The sequence below is a fragment of the Calypte anna genome, chromosome 2 (genome assembly GCF_003957555.1).
Source record: "Calypte anna isolate BGI_N300 chromosome 2, bCalAnn1_v1.p, whole genome shotgun sequence".
In the NCBI taxonomy this organism is placed as follows: Eukaryota; Metazoa; Chordata; class Aves; order Apodiformes; family Trochilidae; genus Calypte; species Calypte anna.
This window is the reverse complement of record NC_044245.1, coordinates 151,308,729-151,324,982: the sequence shown is the minus strand read 5'-3', so window position 1 is coordinate 151,324,982 and position 16,254 is coordinate 151,308,729. Positions and strand designations below refer to the sequence as shown.

Sequence of the window (16,254 nt, the reverse complement as noted above, 5' to 3'; positions counted from 1 at the left end):
GGTTATAGGGGGGTCAAGGGGGTTCAGGGAATTGTGTGGGGTTCAGGGGGTGTGGGGCTGGGGGGATGCTCGGGTGGGATCTGTGGGGCCGGGGAGGCCCAAGGGACTCAAGGATGGGCTCTGGGGCTACCGGGGGATCCCAGGGGGTCTCCGGGGGTCTCAGGGGATATTCGGGGGTACTGGGGAGTCCAGGTGGGTATCAGAGGGATGTTGGAGTTCCCAGGGTGTCTTGAGGGGTTCTCAGGGGGTGTGAGGGGGATGTGGGGGTCCTGGGGGGACCTCATATGACCCTGTGGGGGTCTCATAAGGACCCAGGGAGCCCTAGGGGGATTTGGGGGGTCTCAGAGGGATGTAGGAGTCCCAGGGAGGTCTCAAGAGGGTCCCAGGGGAATGTGGGGGTCCCCACCGAGTAGCTGTCCTTCTTGGTGTCCGGGGGGGGCCCGCGGTGGCTCCAGTCCCAGGTCACCTCCTCCTCCTCGCGCTGACTCAGCCACAGCAGCTCCTGAGTGGCCGCAGCCACAAAGCTCTGCAGGGACTCCAAGTGCTGCAGCCGCCGCTGTGAGGAGCTCTGAGGGGCACAGGGAGGGGGTGACCCACGGCACGGGGGTCCTGACCCACAGCATGGATCCCCCAACCCATAGCATGGACCCCAGACCCACAGCACCCCAGGCCCTGCACCCCCTGTCCCCCCCAGCCCCCCATAGCCCCCTCACCAGCAGGTTGCCATACTGCAGCTCCAGCTTGCCCAGACACTCCTGGTAGGCGCCGCGGGGGCCGGGGGCCAACTGGGCCTGGGAGGGACACAGCATGAGGGGGGGACACGGCCAGGGACCCCTGGGAGCTGAGTGGGACACCCAGGACACCCAGGAGCAGGATGGGAACCCCAGGAGTAGGATGGGGATCCCAGGAGCAGGACAGGGACCCCCCAATCAGCACAGCCCCCCATGCCCTCCCCACAGCCGGGGGTCTCACCTCATCCACCCGTGCCCGCTGGATCTTGCTCTGGAAGTCCTGGATGCTGCGGTGCAGCCCCCGGTGGGCTCCCAGCTGGGACTCGATGGTGGGGAGGTCACCCCCCCATCCCGCCCCATCCAGGCGCCTCTGGTTCTCCTCCACCCACCCCAGCAGCTCCTGCAGGTACCTCAGGGGGGCCTCGTCCGGGGGCTGCGTCCCCCCCCGCGGGGCGGCCCCGCTCTGCAGCCGCAGATTGAACTCGGATCGGATCGACACCAGGCGCTCGTGCAGGCGGTAAACCCTGCGGGGGGGCATGTCAGGGGGAGATGGGGGGACAGGGGGGATGGGGGCAATGAGGGGGATGGGGAACACGTGGCTATGGGGGGCATGGGGGGCACAGAGGGCTTGGGGGGCACAGGGCACATGTGGGTCTGACAGTGTGGTGGGTGGTGGATCCCCTCCGGGGTCTGGCTGTGGGTCTGGTGGTGGGCTGGGTGGTGGGTGTTGGGTTCCCCCGTGGGTTGGGTGGTGGGCTGGGTGGTGGACTGGGTGGTAGGTGTTGGGTTCCCCCGTAGGTTGGGTGGTGGGCTGGGTGGTGGGTGTTGGGTTCCCCGGTGGGTTGGGTGGTGGGCTGGGTGGTGGGTGGGCAGCGGGTCTGGCTATGGGTCTGGCCACATATTGGGTGGTGGATCAGATGTTGGGTTAGGTGTTGGGTGTTGGGTCCTGAGGAGGGGGCTGTGGGTGCCCCCGTACCTGCGGTACATCTGCTCGCCCTGCGGGTGTCTCCCGTCCTTCAGCGCCTGCACGTCCCCAAAGAGCCGTCGGATCATGGCGTCCGCCCCGTCCAGCTCCCGCTCCACCTCCCCTGCATGCTGCGGGGCCTTCCCCCCCTCCAGCAGCCGCAGGTCCTGGGGGGACGGAGGGGGTCGGGGGGTCAGGGGTGAGGGGGGGCCAGAGGGGTCAGGGGGTGAGGGGGTCAAGGTGCCCACTCCCTGCAGCAGCTGCAGGTCCTGGGGGGGAACGGGGCCAAGTGGGTGAGGGGTGCAGGGTGAGGGGGGGTCAGGGGGTTCATGAGTGAGGGGGGGTCAGGGTGGGTGTGGGGTGGGGGTCAGGGTGCCCACCCCCTGCAGCAGGCTGTCTGCCTGGTTCAGCTGCTCCTCACACAGCCCCGACTCCATCTGCAGCTTGCTGACCACCCGCTGCAGCCGCTCCAGCCTGGGGGGCAGGGGGGCATGGGGAGACATGGGGGGGACACGGGGACACAGCGGGACACAGGAATACAGAGACACAGAGAGGGACACAGAGGACACGCAAGGACATGGGGACAAAGGGGAGGATGGGGGAAGACACAGGGGGACACAAAGAGGGGACACAGAGTCAGGGTCAGCCTGAGGCCCCATCCCACCCCTTGTGGCACAGGGCCCCCGGCCCCCCACAGAGCCCCCCAGCCCCATCTCCATCCCTATCCCCATCCCCATTCCTGTCCCCACTCCCGCCAGTTGCCCAGTCTCCAGTTCCCCGTTGTTCTCTCCGCCTCCAGTTCCCAGTCCTGGACCAGTCCCAGTCCCTGCCCGTGTTCCCCTCCCAGTTTGCAACCCCGCCCCATTCCCAGTCCTGGCCCATTACCACTCCCAGTCTGATCCCAGTCCCTCCCAGTTCCCAATCACAGCCAATTCGCAATCCCCGCCATTCCCCGCAGTTCCCAGTCCCAATCTGATCCCACTCCTATTCCCAGTCTGATCCCAGTTCCTCCATCCCCGCCCCCCCCGTGCCGATCCATGCCACGTCCCGGCGGTGCCTCTGCTGTGACTCAGACACCCACAGCGCGGGGGCACACACACACGGGACACTCCCCAGGACAACCCCACCCAGGGACATCCCCCGGGACATCCCACCCAGGAGACCCCCCGGGGGACCCTTCCGGGAACATCCCCTGGGGAAACCCTCCCGGAAACACCAACCCCCCCGAGACACTACGCAGGAACACCCCCCAGGATAATCCCACCCAGGGACATCCCCCTAGGACCGCCCCCCCGGAAACACCACCCAGGACCACCCCCATGGCCCAGACCCAGCCCCCCACGCCGCAGCCCCCTGTGCCGCAGCCCCCAGCCCCCCGTGACCCCCACCTCTGGCACTCGTCCCGCAGCCGCCGCTCCCGCTCCTGCAGAGCCCCGTGCAGCCGCCCCCACTCCTGCTCCACCTCCAGCGGGTGGTACCCGGGGGGCACCTTCAGCTGCCCCGACTGCACCGCGCCCTGCGACCCCCGACACACCCATCAGGGATCCCCGGCAGGGACCCCCTACCAAGGACCCCCCGGCAGGGACCTCCAGGCACCCCCCACACCCACTGCCCCACCAGGCAGGAACACAGACCCCGGGACCCCAGACCCCCAGACCCCTGGACCTCCCAGTCCCTGGGATCCCCAAACACTGGGAACCCCCAACCCACAGGGTCCCCAAGCCCCTGGGACTCCAAACCCCCAGGACCCCCAACCCCTGGGACCCCAACCCCCTGGGGAACCCAAACCCCCAAGACCCCCTCTCCCTTGGGACCCCCAGGGGCTCCAGCTCTTGGAACCCCCGTTCCTCAGGACCCCCACCCCCCAGGATCCCCTCGGGACCCCAATTCCCTGGGCCTCCCAGCCACATCAGACCCCCATCCCATTGCCCTGGGTACCTCCGGTACCCCCGGGACCCCCGGGACCCCCACCTCCAGGGCCTGGAAGATGGCTTTGGAGCGGTTCTTGTCGGCCTCCTTGGCCAGCAGCTCTGTCTCCTTGAACTTCAGGAACTGCCGCCAGAGAATCTGGGGGGGGGGTGTCACAGGGTTGGGGGGGATGCTGGGGGGCTGCACAGATGCCCCCATCCCCCCTCCCCCCATTTTCCAGGGGAGGAAGGAAGGGGTTGGGCACGGGGCCACCATTTACCGCCTGGTGACTCAGGGTGGAAAAATTGAGTCACACCCCCCCCTCCTCCCCAACATCATGAGCCCCCCCGGCCCCACCCCCACTGAGTCACCGGGGATCCCCCCCCTCCCGGCCCCACACCCCCCTCAGGGCACCCACAGGACCCAGCCAGAGCCAGAACTGTGGCTGCGTGGCCATGGCAGCACCCGGGCAACCCCGGCACTGCGGTGGCAACCATGGCACCGGGCCAGTGGCCATGGAACTGTGGTGGCAGAATTGTCACTGTGCCAGCGGCCATGTCACAATGGTGGCAACCATGTCATTGTGCTGGTGGCCATGTCACCGCACTGACGGCCATCTCATTGTGCCATGGCACCATGCTGGTAGCTACAGCACTATGTTAGCAGAATTGTCACCATGCTGGTGGCCATGTCACTGTGCTTGGTGGCCATGGCACCCTGCTGATGGCCGTGGCACCCTGCTGGCAACCATGGTACTGTGTTGGTACTTGTGGCACGTGCTGGCAGCCACATCACCATGCTGCCCACCATGTCACCATGCTGGTGGCCATGACACAATGTTGGCAACCATGCCATCATGCCAGCAGGCATGTCACTGTGCTGGTGGCCACATGACCAAGCTGGTGGCCACATGACCACTCCGGTGTCCTCACCTCGGTCTCCTCGTAGCCTGCAGCCCCGCGCTGCTCCTGGCACAGCAGCATTTGCTGGCGCAGCCACTGCAGCAGCGTTGTCACCACCTCATAGTACTCCTGCCAGCGCAGCTGCAGCTCCTGGGGGGACACAGGCATTGGGGGGACATCTGGGACAGACAGGGAGGGGTTTGTCTCCCTCCACCCACACCCTGGGGGTCTTACATTGGCCCTGACGCCATCCTGGGCAGGGGGCACGCGGGGAATGGCGTCATAGAGGGAGGACACGTAGGTGATGATGGATTTCTCGTCGGGCTGCGGCACATCCACGTCTGGGGAGAGAGAGCGTGGGGTGGGGGGGGGTGACGGGAAGCACAGACCCCCCCACCCACCCATCCCCCCAACCCTGGGGGTCTCCCCAGCTTACCCTCAGGGTCCAGCAGGCGCGTGACCCCCAGCTCACGCTCGGCCACGCTGAACGCCTGGTCCAGGTTCTCCTGATTGCTTTGCCGGAACACGCGACCCATGTCCACCAGCGCCGGCCTGGGGGGACAGGAGGGATGTGGGGGGCACGGACCCACAGTGCCCAAGGCAGGGGGCACAGGTGTGGCAGGGGGCACAGTGCCCTGGAGGGCCCAGCCCCCCAGGGGGCAGACCCACACTCCCAGCACCCCAGCCTTGCAGCCCAGTGTGGGGGTCCCAATGCCCCCAGACCAACACCAGAGCAGCCCCAGCTCCCCAGAACAGGGGTCCTAGACTGGGAAGGGGTCTCTGGCAGTGTGGGGGTCTCTGGCAGGGGGGTGTCTCTGTGTCCCACCCACCGGTGCCGGTGGATGATGGCGTTGAAGAGGCGCCCGTCCCTCCAGCTGGTGGTGAAGTTGTCGCAGCGCAGCCCCTGGTACCCCTCCACCATCCGCTGCGACCACAGCAGAAGCTTCTCCTTGGCTGTCATGTCCTCCGACTGCCCCGACACTTGGATGTCCGAGATCTGCCCCCAGACACCCCCCAATGTTAGAGGACACCAAAACCATCCCAAAACCCCAGCCCTGGGACCCCCAGGGTGCTGTGTCTCCATGGAAGGGGAGGAAGAGGGTGATGATGATGGTCCAGATCAGTAGCCTCAACCACTCCTTTAGGGGACATCAGACCCCATCCCAGAGACACCCATCCACCCCCTGGAGCCCACCTGGAAGTGCAGGATGATGGTCCAGATCAGCCCCAGGGTCAGCTTGGGGTTCCCATCAGCGATGTCATCGTTGCGGATGTTCACCAGCTTCACCTGGGGGGACAAACACCCAGATCCAGTTTGTGGCTCCCCAGTTGAGGAGAGCCAGAGATCTACTGAAGAGAGTCCCCTGGAGAGCTGGGAGGTGCTGAAGGGCCTTGAGCATCTCTGCTGGGAAGAAAGAGTGAGAGCCCTGGGGGTGTTGAGGCTGGAGAAGAGAAGGCTGAGAGGGGATCTGCTGAATGTCTGTCAGTAGCTGAGGGATGGGGGGCAAGAGGAAGGGCTCAGTCTCTTTTGGGTGGTGCCCAGGCCAAGGAAGAATGGGTTGAAGCTAGAAGATGGGAAGTTCCAGCTCCAGGGGAGGAGAAGCTTCTTTGCTGTGAGGCTGAGGGAGCCCTGGCCCAGGCTGCCCAGAGAGGTTGTGGAGTCTCCAAACCCCTCCTGAACCCCCCCAACCTCCAGATGAGGTTCCTCTCCTTCTCTGCTGCCTTCCAAACCCCTCCTGAACCCCCCCAACCTCCAGATGAGGTTCCTCTCCTTCTCTGCTGCCTTCCAAACCCCTCCTGAACCCCCCCAACATCCAGATGAGGTTCCTCTCCTTCTCTGCTGCCTTCCAAACCCCTCCTGAACCCCCCCAACCTCCAGATGAGGTTCCTCTCCTTCTCTGCTGCCTTCCAAACACCTCCTGAACCCCCCCCAACCTCCAGATAAGGTTCCTCTCCTTCTCTGCTGCCTTCCAAACCCCTCCTGAACCCCCTCAACATCCAGATGAGGTTCCTCTCCTTCTCTGGTGCCTTCCAAACCCCTCCTGAACCCCCCCAACCTCCAGATGAGGTTCCTCTCCTTCTCTGCTGCCTTCCAAACCCCTCCTGAACCCCCCCAACATCCAGATGAGGTTCCTCTCCTTCTCTGCTGCCTTCCAAACCCCCCCTGGATCTGTTCCTGTCTGGGCTGCGCTGGCTGATCCTGCTGTGCCAGGGCTTGGACTCCAGCATCTCCAGAGGTCCTTCCAACCCCTCACATTCCCTTATTCTGAGGTTCTTCTCCTTCTCCCTCCCTTTTCCTCCCCTGCAATCATTGGGTGACCCCAACCCCCCCCAGGTTCTGCCCAGAACCTCCCAGGGGAGCCCAGGACCCACGCCTGGAGCTGCTGCAGCCTGAGAGGAGGGGATGAGCAGGGACAGCCATGTGTGTAAAGGGCACAGAGATATCATACAGCTAACAGATAGAATGTATTTGTGTATTTATACATTAAATGTACATGATATGTATGTACATATTATGTACACATTATATACTTACATATTATATTTATATATGCATTTTTGTATTTGCAAATGTTATTTATAATAAGATTTCTGATTATATTTATAAATATGATTATGTGTTTATAATATTTGTATATTATGTATTACATGTTTATACAACATTGTATATTACATAAACATATTAGCAGATAATAATTTATACAAATATGTATTTGTATGATACATAAATGTGTATAAATATTTGTATAATGCATAACTGTAATACATAAATTATTTACATGTTAAATTAATATATAATTTTTAAATTTCTATTTATATAAATGGACACAAATACATATTATATTGTGTACATTCTAACTGCACCCAATGCTCACCAGAAGTGGCACCTTTTTACTTTCCCTCCCCCCACCATTCCCACCAACTCCTGCACCTGGTGCAGACCCTCAGCACCATCTCACCTTCCCCTGCTCGGGGGACAGTCCTGGGGGACCACCCCCCTTTGGGGACCCTCAGAAAAGGACCTCCGTGCCTGGGAGGACAATTCCCACCCGCAGCGCGGGGGTCCCGGGATCTCCCCCCCCTCACCTGCCGGTGTTTCAGGTAGTTGAGGGCGATCTGGACGTTCTGCAGCTTGTGGAACCGCATCCGTCCCTTCTCGCGGGGCTGCGGAGGGACAGCGTGAGACCCCCGGCACCACCCCAGGGGTATCCCCATCCCCACCCCACCCTTCCACCTCCCCCTCCCAACCCCCCCCGCCCCGGCCCCTCCCAGCCCATGCCGCACATGCCGATGCCACACACCCTACGCACTTTGTCCCCTGTGAGGAGGGGACAGACACCGGGAGGGGACAGACAGACAGACACCCTCTGCACCACCACCCCCTCCAAGAGCCGCCGGATGCCACCAGCCCAGTCCCAGTGGCACCGGTGTGGCCAGGACACCAGCCCAGCCCCGTGGCCACCAGCACTGACACCGCGGCCACCAGCACGGTCACCAGACCGAGGGTACCAAGAGGAACCGGGTTTGGGGTCTGAGCCCCCCACACCGCGCCGGTGCCGCTGTCACCGCATCGCGGACCAGACTCGTGGGGCAGGAGCCACCAAAACCAACCCCGGCACCACTCGGCACCACCCGGCACCGCGGCCGGAGAATCCACGAAGCAGTACCAGGCCCACGGCACAGCCCCCGGGCAGCCCCTCGGTGCTGGTGGTGCCGCCCTCTTCACCATCACATGGCTCCGGTCTCACCCCCAGCACAGCCTGGGGGGGCCCCGCCCGGGATCCTCTGCTCGGCTCTCAGCCCCACGCCACGACCACCACCACCACCCTGACAGCCCCGTGCCCCCCCGTGTCCCCCAAGTGCCGCCCTGGTGGGCACTGGTGGTGGCCGAGGCGCTGCCATCGGCCCCGGGGCCTCTCCCGGCGTGGGGCGGTGCCGGTGCCAGTGCTGTGCAAGGGCCGAACCACTCACCAGGCGCAAGGTCCGGATCAGGTCCCGCTCCCGCGGCTGCCGCGGAGCAGAGCAGAGAGAGAGAAGGAGGCAAAGGCGGAGGGGACGGTCCGGGCGGCAGCGCCGCGAGCAGAGGGGACCAGAGCAGAGAGAGGGGGGGGTTAGAGAGCGGGGGGCGGGGGGCGCGGGGGCTGCCGAGCGGGGAGAGCGAGCAGGAAAGGGGGGGCATGGAGCATGGCAGTGTCAACACGGCGGTGGCGAGATGGCGGTGGCGGGATGGCGGTGGCGGTGGCAGTGGCGCTGGTGGCACTCACCAGTGTGTCCCCAGAGAGCACCTCCAGCAGCGAGATGAGGTTGTGGCCGTCCCGCAGGTCCTCGTACAGATCGTTGACATGGCGCTGTGCCTGGGGGGGCAGGGATGGTGTCAGGGGGGCAGCCGGGACTACCCCCCCCCACACACACAGTGGGTGCTCACACACGGCCCAAGCACAGCCCAGTGCCCCCCCCTCCCGACCCCCCAGGCCATGCCACCCCCCAGCAGCCCACCCCCCCACACTGTGTCCCCCCAAGCTGTAGCTGGGACCCCTCGTGCCATGGGGGGATCAGACCCCTGCATCAGGGGGGCTCAGCCCCAGTGTCCCCAGTGCCATGGGGGGTCCACTCCTTGTGCTCTCGGGGGCTCCAAGCCAGTGCCCCTCATGCCGGCAGACGTGGGGGATGGAGGGGAAGGGGTGGGGGTGCAGAGGGGCTTGGGGGGGGTCAGACCTACCTCTGCTCGCCAGTGCTGCCAGAAGAGCAGAGAGAAGAGAGTCAGGAGCAGAGAGAGGTGCCGGGGGGGGCAATGGGGAAGAGGGGGACAGCAAGCAGGGGGGGTCTGGGGGCACCCTGGTGTGTGCTGAGAGCTGGGGGGGGCACCAGGATGCAAAGCGGGGCCCTGGGGGTGGGCTGGGTGAGTGGTACCAGGAGTGGCTGGAGATGGGGGAGTGTGGAGCAATGGGCTGGGATGGAGGGGCATGGAGTGGGGGGGCACAGCCCCTCTTCAGGCAGGGGGTGCCGGCACCCATTGCCGAACCAAACCATGGGGGTACTGGAGGGGGGAGCACGGGGCTGGGAGTCCCCAGACTGGGTGTGATGGGAGGGCACTGGTGTCCCCTGCGGGGGGGCACTGGCGGGGGGGTCCACAGCCCCCTGGGCTATGCCATACCTTGATGAGGTGTTTGTTGACCCATTTGGTGAAGGTTTTCTTCTGGACCCGGTCTCGCTCATCTGCAAGAGAGGAGTGGGTGGTGAGGGGGGGGCATGGGAAGGAAACAGGGGGAGCACATGGGGGGGACACATGGGAGGGGCACACGCGGGGGACACACAGGGGGAGGGCACACGGTGGGGGCACACGGTGGGGACCCACGGTGGGGGCACACAGGGGGGACCCACACGGGGGGGGGGGTAGAGGGCAGGAAGTGTTGGTGAATCAGCCCTAGTGAGTCACGGGAAAAGGGAAGGAAATGGGGGGCACCAGGGATCCGGTCCCTGCCCGGGACCCCCAGCACACGGTGGGAGGGGATGGGAGTGACCCCACCCCACACCCACACCCCACCCCCGGGGCCCCAAAAGCTGCGATCCCGTCGGGGCCCGCAGGGCACGGGTCCGGTCTCGCCCCGCCAGAACCTGCCAGGATCTGCCCAGAACCCGCCTGGCAACGCCTGGGGGGAGAGAGAGACTGGAACCCCAAAACTGGGGCACAGAGGACAAAGGGCACCCCCAAAACCAGGACACGGGAAACCCCAGCACTGGGGACATCAGGGGACACTGGCACCCCAAAACTGGGACACCAATCTGGCAGGAGAGAGACTGGAACCCCAAAAGTGGGACACTGGGGACATGGGGCATTCCAAAACCAGGGCACAGGCACCCCCAAAACAGGGGACACCAGCACCCCAAAACAGAGACATTGGAATCCTAAAGCTGGGGCCACAGGAAATCCCCCACACTGGGTACATGGGGGACCTTGACACTGGAAATACCAGTATGAGGGACATGGGGGACCCCAGCACCAGGGACACCAGCATGGGGCAGGGAAGGGGGGGACGTGGATGTGTCTGCCAAGGGAGGAGCACCCCCATTGCACCCCCGAGCCCCAAAGCGCCCGAGACCCTGCGAGCCCTGGACGGCGGCACTGACCGCACAGACACCCCATGGACACCCCACAGCATCGCCCCACAGACACACTGTGACCCACAGCAGCCCCACAGGATGTGTGTGGAAGCGTGGATGAGGACAGGCACAGGTCTGCCCCATAGCCTGGGGGTCTGCCCCATGTTCTGCCCTGGGGACACCACCCCAGCCCTGGGGGGCTGCCCCATAGCTTGGGGGTATGCCCCATAGCCCACCTGGGGAACATGCCCCAGCCCAAAAGTCTGCCCCATAGCCTACCCTGGGGACACCGGCCCAACCTGGGGGTCTGCCCCATAGCTTGCCTCAGAGACACACCCCAGCCCAAGGGTCTTCCCCACAGCCTGGGGGGATGCCCCATAGCCCACCTGGGGGCCACACCCCAGTCTGTGAGTCTGCTCCATAGCCTGGGGGGGCTGCCCAATAGCCTGTGGGTCTGCACCGTCTAATGAGGGTCTGCCCCACAGCCCACCTGGGGGTACAGCCCAGCCCAGGGGTCTGCCCCACAGCCCCCAGGTGACCACACCCCAGCCTCGGGGTTCTGCCCCACAGCCCCCCTGGTGGCTCCCACCCCCCAGCAGCCCTCCCCCCTCCCCGGGTCCCGCTACCTTTCTTGCCCTCGGAGGCACGCAGCACTGCCAGGTAGAGGTTATCCTCCGAGCCCGTCCTCTGCCCCACCGAGCCCGGCCCCTGCCCCACCGCCGGACCCTCCTCCTCGTGTCTGCGCAGCCGGGACATGGCCGAGCCCCGACCCAACTCAGCGCAGCCCAACTGAGCCCCGACCCAACTCAGCGCACCCCCTGTCCCCTCTCCCTCCTCTCCCGCTCCCGGACGGGCCCTGCAGGGTCTGGGGCGGCCCCGGGGAGGAGTCTGGGGTTCCCCCCCACCCCCCCCTGCCCCACCCTGCCACAGGAAACCTCAGGCTGAGCTTTAACCCTTCCTGCCCCACAGACTCCATGGGGACGGGGTGTGCGGGTGTGGGGCAGGGAACACCCCACTTGGTAACCCCCGACACACCCCGGCCCCCACACGTTGGGGTCTCGGGACCCCCAGGGCTGCACACACAGGGGGCTCAGGACCCCAAGACCCACACCCTGGGGGCTCGGGACCCCCAGCTCTGCACACATGGGGGTCTCAGGACCCCCAGCCTCACATCCTGGAGCTGCCATCCCTACAGCTCACACCCCCGGGGGTCTCGGGACCCCCAAGTTCTACCAGCCTGGAGGGTCTTGGGACCCCCAGACCCACATCCCAGGGCAGCCACTTCCCCCAGGTCTGACACTCCTTTCACCTCGGGACCCCCAGGGTCACCCACTCCAGACCCTCTGTCCCCCTGCTGGGGGTCCCCAGGACCTCGGGACCCCACCCCCCAGCTGGGACCTCCCGGGAGGGGCCCTGCCCCGGGGGTCCAGCACTACCTGGGGCCACGGGAACCCCAGCTCCAATCTTGAGGGGGCTACAGGTCCCTCCCAGGGTTTGGACTCCAAATCCCTGGGGCTGAAGGACCCCAAACAGGGTGCAGGACCCCCAGGCAGGGTGCGGGACCCCGGGCAGGGTGCGGGACGCCCAAAAAGGGCGCAGGATCCCCAGGCAGGGTGCGGGACCCCAAACAGGGTGTAGGACCCCCGCCCCCCTGGGCTCCGTGCCCGGGCTCCTCCGGTGCCGCCGGCGCCACATTCCGGGCGCTCTTTGTGCCACCCCCGGCACCGCTCCTGCCACCCCCTCGGGGACACGCGGGGGGCACAGGGAGCGGGGGGTGGCACAGGGACCCCAAGGGTGGCACAGGGGGGGTGGCAGAGGGTCCTGGGGGTCTCGCAGGGACCTCAGAGGTGTCATAGAGCCTTGCAGGGGTGTCCCCACGCCCTGGGGGTGGCAGGGTGCCACCCGCCCTCCTGCTGACGTCACCCGTGTCACCCATGTCACCGGGCGCAGACGCTGAGGTGGTGGCGAGGTGTGGGGGGGTGGTGAAAGTGCAGACGGTGTCACCGCGGTGCCAGCGGACCGGACCGGTGCAGAGATCACAACACGGGCCGATCCGGTGCCACCGAGCCCTAGGGACACCAGAACCCTCTGGGACACCAGCTTGGAGGGACCGGACGGGTCCGGGGTGCCCCCCGTAGTGTCCCAGTGCCATGGGTCGGCTCCGGTTCGGCACGCACACGTCCCGCCCCGGGCACATCTGGCACACGGAACCTCTGGCGCCGGCGGTTTGGGCCAAGGCCAGGGCGGGACGTGCCGGAGCGATGGCTCAGCCGGGGGTGGCTTCGCCCCATGGCGACCCGCCAGGGCCCACGGGCCCGGAATGTTCCGGATGGTTTCGGTGAACCCAGTGGGCACCGAGTCCCCAGCCCCAGGCGGGTGGCACTGACCCCCAGCAGATGGCACTGGGCCCGCAGGCAGGGCGGTGCCGGTTGCTTTGAAGGCTGCGGTCCCGGTACCGGCAGGCACCGACCCGGTTCTGCCGGAGCAACAGGAGCTGCCGTGGCCCCAGGCTGAGCCCCCGGCACCTACCGGACCGGACTGGGCTCCTCCCACCGCGCCCCACACCGGGGGGCTCGACCCACGCATCCGACACCACCCGACACCGGGAGGCGGCACCAGGAGGCGGCACCAGGGTCCCATCGGGTCAGCGGCGGTCCCGACCCATCCGGGCTGCGGGAGTGGCACCGGGTCGGCCACTGGGACACGCGGGACGGGGTTGGGGGCACCACCAAAGGGGGGAGCATGCACATGCATGCACACACGCATGTACACGCGTGTACAAATGCACACACATGTACAGATGCACACGTGTGCAAATGCACACAAACACACGCACCCCTGGCATGCACACAGGTAGGAGCACACATGGGCTGCACACGCATACACAGGGCACATGCATGTGCACACGTGCACCTGCACACACACTCACATGCAGATGGACAGGCACACACACGTGTGCACACACCCAGGGACATGCATGTGCAGAGATGCACACACACGGGGACACGCGTGGGGTGTGTGCACTTGTGTAGACCATATGTCTGCACACATGCACACACAAGTGCACACGCATGTAGTGACACATGTGCAGGCATAAACACACACGAACACATGCAGTTACATGTGCATGCACACGTAGACACGCACACACACAAACACAAGCATGCAGGAACATATGCATGAACACACACATGAACACACACATGAACACACACACATGCACATTAATACACACGAACACTCGCACATACATGAACACACGCACATAGGTCTACCCGCTACCCCATTGGTGGGCGTGGTCAATGGGGCGTGGCCAAAGGGGGCGTGTCTTCTCTTAGCTCCCTCTCTCCCCCCCCCCCCCCCCCAGTCCCGGCTCCCCCCCCTCCCCAACAGACACGGACCCCCCCCTACTCCCACCCCCTGGTGTGTGTGACCCCCCCCCCTCCCCCCGCGCTGCCCCCACCAAGTCCATGCCCTCCCCCCCCGCGTCCCCCCACCCACCAGCGCAGCACAGCCGCTCGCTCAGATTCCGCCGCCGCTCAGGGCTGAGCCGGGGGCTCAGGGACCCCCCCCAGGGGCGGGGTGGGGGAGGTGTCCCGGGTGGGGGGGGGTGGGGCTCCGGGGGGGGGCTCTGCCATGGCCATGTCGCTCCGTGCCCGCCGCTCCGCCGGGACGGGACAGGGACGAGGCCCGCCTCCCCCCCCCCATCGCCCCGCCCCCCCGTTCTGCGGGGAACCGCCCGTCCCCCCTCTTGCCCCCCCCCCGCACCCCAACCCGCAGCACCCCCTCCCCTGAACCCCCCCTGGGACGCAGCTTCAGCCTCCCACCCACCCTCGGCTGCAGCCCCCCGCACCCCGCTGCGGCTGCCGGGGGAAGAGGGGGGGGGTGGCCCGACCCCCCCTCGCGACCCCCGGCGGGTCCCCGCGGCATTGACCCCCCCGGACCATCCCGGGGGATTCCCCGCAACCTACAACTTTCCCCCCGGATCGAGCGGAGCTGTGCGAGCGGAGCTGTGGCGGGATGGAGCCTCCCGGAGCAGAGGGGGTCCGGGGGTCCCGACGGGGGTCGCGGGGGGGTGGTGGGATCTCCCCGCCCAACACTTGCCTGGTCGCCCGCAGCAGCACCCGCAGCACCCCCTGAGCGGCATCGCCCCAGCCCCGTGGCCCCGGGCCGGTGACTCAGAGCCCCCCCGGCCTTCCCCCCGGCACACACCCACCCCGGGACGCCCCCGGGACCAGGGGGGCAGTGAGGGGGGCTGGGAGCAGCGGGAACAGCACGGGATGGGAATGGCATGGGAATGACATAACATGGGAATAGCACGGGATGGCACGGGAATGCCATGGGAATGCCATGGGAATGCCATGGGGTGGCATGAGATGGCACAGGATGGCATGGGATGACATGGGAATGGCACGGGATGGCAGAGCGGTGGCACCAGGATAACCGGGCACTGCACGGCACGGGATGGCCCGGGACCCCCGGGCAGGGCAGCCGCGATGCGGGGGGTGGTCCCGGGGGTGGTCCCGGAGCTGAGACCAGCACTGCCCGGCATTAAGGGGGGAGTCTCGTGTCCCTGCCAGCCCGGAGGGGGATGGATACAGCCCGAGGCCTCTGCCTCACAGCTCAGCCCCATAGCTCAACCCCACAACTCAGCCCCACGGCTCAGCCCCACGGCTCAACCCCACGACTCAGCCCTACAACTCAGCCCCACGGCTCAGCCCCACGGCTCAGCCCTACGGCTCAACCCCACGACTCAGCCCCACAACTCAGCCCCACGGCTTAGCCCCATGGCTCTGCCCCACAGCTCAGCCCCATGACTCTACCCCCGGTTGGGCTCAGCCCCACTGTCCCGCAGAGATAAGGGGCCGGTGGGGGGGTGCGGGGGGGCTGGGCTGGAGCGATAGCGCTGGGGGCCGCTCAGGGACACCCCCGGGGACAGGACACGGTGCACTCGGGGCACACTAGCCACGGCCTCCCCCATGCTAGCCACAGCCCTCATGCTAGCCATAGCCCCCCACTGCTAGCCACAGCTCCCCACGCAAGCCACAGCCCCGTGTTAGCCGTGGGCCGCTCATGCTAGCCACAGCCCCACGTGTTAGCCTCAGTCCCCTCGGCAATGGGGTCCTGTTCCGGGGGGGGGACAATATGGGGCGAGGGGAAGCTGTACCGGCGGGGCTGTACCGATGGGGGGGGACTGTACTGAGGGGGCACTATGGGCTCAGTACTGGGGGGCCCGCCCGCCTCCAGCCCCCCCTTCCCCTCCCGTGGGTTTCCCGTGAGTCATAGTCCCGGCAGCAGCTCCGCCTACTCCCCTGCCCCCCCCTTTCTCCCCCCCCCCCGTTCTGGCTCAGCCGCAGGCCGCCAGCGCGGTGGAAAAGCTGAGTGGAGCTTTGGGGGGGGGCCAAGGGGGGGGTTCCCAACCCTCAGGGGCCCCCCCCGCCCTCCGCTGCCGCCGCCACATCTGTGACCACCGAACTGGCAGCCCGGGCAACCGGAGCGGAGCCAAACACAAACACGCGCCCGGGCAAGGAGGAGGGGAGTGGGGAAGGGGGGGGCACCCAAAAGAAATGTTGGGGGGGAAAGTGGCCTCATCCGGGATGCCCCTTGTCTGTGTGTGCCCCCCCGCCGCATGTATTCCCAGAAGAAC

At 66.2% G+C, this 16,254-nt stretch overlaps 1 protein-coding gene across 1 annotated transcript in view; it reads right to left on the bottom strand.

Annotated features, from left to right (window-relative positions):
• The window catches only part of LOC103526260 (plectin), a 28,499-nt gene extending 17,097 nt beyond the window's left edge, over positions 1-11,402 (bottom strand). Inside the window, 17 exon segments of the mRNA XM_030444745.1 lie at positions 407-568; positions 714-791; positions 973-1,255; positions 1,708-1,862; positions 2,076-2,169; positions 3,084-3,211; positions 3,667-3,762; positions 4,536-4,655; positions 4,740-4,846; positions 4,942-5,057; positions 5,336-5,502; positions 5,701-5,793; positions 7,593-7,670; positions 8,771-8,860; positions 9,226-9,240; positions 9,661-9,722; positions 11,234-11,402. Coding sequence (XP_030300605.1) covers positions 407-568; positions 714-791; positions 973-1,255; positions 1,708-1,862; positions 2,076-2,169; positions 3,084-3,211; positions 3,667-3,762; positions 4,536-4,655; positions 4,740-4,846; positions 4,942-5,057; positions 5,336-5,502; positions 5,701-5,793; positions 7,593-7,670; positions 8,771-8,860; positions 9,226-9,240; positions 9,661-9,722; positions 11,234-11,363 — 1,974 coding nt within the window. The 5' untranslated portion in view covers positions 11,364-11,402.
• Positions 11,403-16,254: the final 4,852 nt, after the last annotated feature.